The sequence below is a fragment of the Falco rusticolus genome, chromosome 11 (assembly GCF_015220075.1).
Source record: "Falco rusticolus isolate bFalRus1 chromosome 11, bFalRus1.pri, whole genome shotgun sequence".
Taxonomy (NCBI): Eukaryota; Metazoa; Chordata; class Aves; order Falconiformes; family Falconidae; genus Falco; species Falco rusticolus.
The window spans coordinates 27,410,788-27,413,919 of record NC_051197.1 but is presented as its reverse complement, the minus strand read 5'-3'; the positions used below and the strand labels follow the sequence as shown (position 1 = coordinate 27,413,919).

Sequence of the window (3,132 nt, the reverse complement as noted above, 5' to 3'; positions counted from 1 at the left end):
TCGATTCAATCTGCAGTGAATCGGTGCATCTTTGTAATTCTTGACATATGTGATCTCATGCTGAATGTGTGATTCTTGCCCAACTGGAGTGGCACCCATAAAGGCAAACATGAGGTAAATTTGTGTCTCTTACTTAAAATGTAAGCTACAAAACGCTGGGGCATTAAGCTACCTGCATCTCCACGACCTTCTCCATTCCTCGCCCCCCCCTCCCCCCCCAGTATAGACGCCTTGCCCTCCAAATGGCAGGTACCCGCTGCAAGGCCCCAGCTCCAAGATGCGGGGGAGAGGAGGCACGGCAGCCAAGGAAGGGAAACATGACCCAGGTCACCCCTGAGGCCTGGACGGCCGATGTTAACGGGTAACGCGCCCCTTCCGCCCCTGTGAAGCCATGCCGCCCGGCGGCTTCCCTCACGACGAGCGGCAGCTGCTGCCCCGCCCCCGGGCGCGAGCAGCGCCTTCCCGCCAAGCGCCCGCCCCCGCGCGCGGCAGCGGCCCGCTTCGCCTCACCTCACCGCCATGGCGGCGGTGCGGGACGTGGAGATCGATCCCGAGGGCACGTTCAAGTACATCCTGGTGCGCCTGCAGCGCCCGGGCGGCGAGGAGCGGCGCGATATCGTCCGCGGCACCAAGGCGGCCGAGTTCCACAGTGCGTGACAGGCCGCGGGTGGGGGTGTTGGGGGGTGGGGTGGGGGTGTTGGGGGGTGGGGGTGACAGCCCCCCGCGGCCGTTAGCCGGCCCCCTTCCCCGGCGGCAACTCTCATATAACTAAAAATAATAAATAGCTTAGTACAAAACCGTGCGGGACGTGGCTGCCGGTTCCCAAGTGAATGTGAGGCGGAGGGGGAGCCAGCCTGCGGTGGGCGCTGTCAGCGGACACTGAGGAGCCTCTTTTTTCCCCTTTATAGGTGTGAATATGAAAAGTGGGCCAATACCTCTGTCAGGTGCCATTGCCAACCCTGATAAACCTCATTTAGGAGAACGAGTTGTTTAACTAAGTAAAGTCTGACCTAGCGAACTTTAATGAAACAGCTTTTCTATGTCTGGCAAGAGAAACCTCTCACAGGTGAAAGAAGGGCACTGGAGGAAAATGAGTGGAAAACAGCTGAAAAGAATAGTTCTAGAGCATTTGGTGCCTCCTGTGTATTCTAATGTCTCTAACCATTCTTCTTGTGCAGATCATATATTTGAAAAAGTAAATCCTGAGATGGAAAAGCTGGGATATGAGTGCAAGTGCCTTGGAGGAGGGAAAATTGAGCATAATAGCAAAGACAAGAAAATAAGGGTATTCGGGCTCTCTACTGTAAGTGAATCTCTTGTATTCCTTCAAATCCTTTAGTCTTTGATGTTCCGGGATTTTTGTTTATAGTATGGTGGCTTTTGGCTATTTGAATCCCAGTGTAAACATTAATGAGAAAACTTGCCTGGCTCACTTGTGAGATAGATTAGAAAGACAATAGTTTTAAGGGCAGGAGACCAAAAGTAATAAATAACTTAACACTGCATAATACCAGCATTAAGTTATATTCAAGACTAGAAATGGAAGTTAGCATATCTTGGCTCAGAATTTTTTAGTCTTGCTGCTAGAGCAGGAATAGCGCATCTCTAGCCGCAGGGCCTTGGTCCAGCTACTGTGTGATCTTTATTTGCCATTAAAAATGCTGGGTGTGGTATTTCTGACATAACCATATTATCTAGTATTTTTAAAAAGTTTGTATTTTATGATGCATCAGTTTTAACCTGCATGGTTTAAATGGTGGTTTACATAAGCTGTTCCTCTTGGGGCAGAGTCAGTGATGAGTAAGAGTACATATTTTGTTTGATAATACAATTTTGAGCTGTTTTTTCAATCTCCCAAGTTAAGTTTCACGTGAAATGTTACTGGAAAAAGAAAGTAATCTGTAAATCACAGGGTTTTATCAGTAGACTAGACTACTGTGCAGTAAAGGCTTTTTGACAGGAAAAAACTTACTTGTAGTTCTGAAATAAGAAATCAAGATAATAACTCCAGTTACATCAGTAAAGGAAAGGCACTTTCTAGCGCAGCTGTCTTAAGTTTCAGTGAAAGAGCAACACTGATCAGTGATGTAAATGAGGGTTAAAAATCATGTGGGTCATCTGACATTGCCTTAGGTCAGTGTTAGAAGTTGCAGTGGCTGAAGACCACAGATACTTAAAATTCTGCCATTACCAGCTAAGGCAAGATTGCAAATAAATAAAACATGAAGACTGTGATTTCTTTAGTGGCTAGAATAGTACTCAAATGTTCTCATGTGTGGTGGCTTATTCCTTTTTTCTTCAGCTGAGCCAGATCAGATGTTTGCATACTCATACATTAGGGTGGGTCAATGAAATCTCTGTGGTTTAAAAGAACACTCAATAAATATGGTGGCTAAGGGGTTGGGAACATTTTAAAACGAGCCTTCTGCTGGAGAAATGATGTGGAAAATGCATCCTCTATTACTTGAGATTGCTTGACCCCATCTCATTTATTTTCTACAACTTGGCGTTGGGGTGAATTGAAGACGCCAACAGAAAAATAAAACATGATACTGTAAGAATAACTCTTTTAGTGCCTGTATTTGATTTGCACATGAACTACTTAAAGTACCAAATCATAACTGGATAATTTGTGTTGACAAGAACTGAATGGTTCTGTGGACTTAATTTCTGTACATGCCTAATAAGTATTTGTTCTTTCTTGCAGGGCTATGGAAAAGCAGATCATTCGGTGACTGTAGAGATACTGAAAAAAGTGTATACAGATTATGAAATTACATGGTCAGATGACAAGAAATAAATTGCCTACTTTCAAGCAAAACAGGCATTTAAAAACTGGAAACTGTGAGCTGTACTTTGACAAATAAAATTGAATGTGTATTCTATGTACGTTACCATAAACCTGGAGAAACTGGACTCTGCTGTAATTCATAATATGGTTAGTATCCCCAGATAGATCTTATTTTTCAGATCATTCCTTTGTGCAGAATCTGCGGTTCTAAGCCTTCTTCCTCTCCTTTTGACATGCCATCTAATTAAACACTCCCACATCTTACCTTCCCGTTTGTCTTCATCCAGTGCTGTCTCACTGATCTACTGTAGATACCTTTAGGATTTTGCCATCAATTTATG

At 44.6% G+C, this 3,132-nt stretch overlaps 1 protein-coding gene across 1 annotated transcript; it reads left to right on the top strand.

The window, feature by feature from the left end:
• Positions 1-455: 455 nt before the first annotated feature.
• LOC119155246 (14 kDa phosphohistidine phosphatase-like) lies at positions 456-2,916 on the top strand. The gene is made up of 3 exons (XM_037403599.1): positions 456-649; positions 1,179-1,303; positions 2,708-2,916. Exons 1-3 carry the CDS (start codon positions 520-522, stop codon positions 2,798-2,800), a joined length of 348 nt encoding a protein of 115 aa, XP_037259496.1. The 5' UTR covers positions 456-519; the 3' UTR covers positions 2,801-2,916.
• The last annotated feature ends 216 nt before the right edge of the window (positions 2,917-3,132 follow it).

Coding starts and splice junctions, on each gene's coding strand:
- LOC119155246 (XM_037403599.1), top strand. CDS start 520: ATGGCGGCGGTGCGGGACGTGGAGATCGATCCCGAGGGCACGTTCAAG. Junction 650..1,178: donor CAAGGCGGCCGAGTTCCACA/GTGCGTGACAGG, acceptor CTTCTTGTGCAG/ATCATATATTTGAAAAAGTA. Junction 1,304..2,707: donor GGGTATTCGGGCTCTCTACT/GTAAGTGAATCT, acceptor TCTTTCTTGCAG/GGCTATGGAAAAGCAGATCA.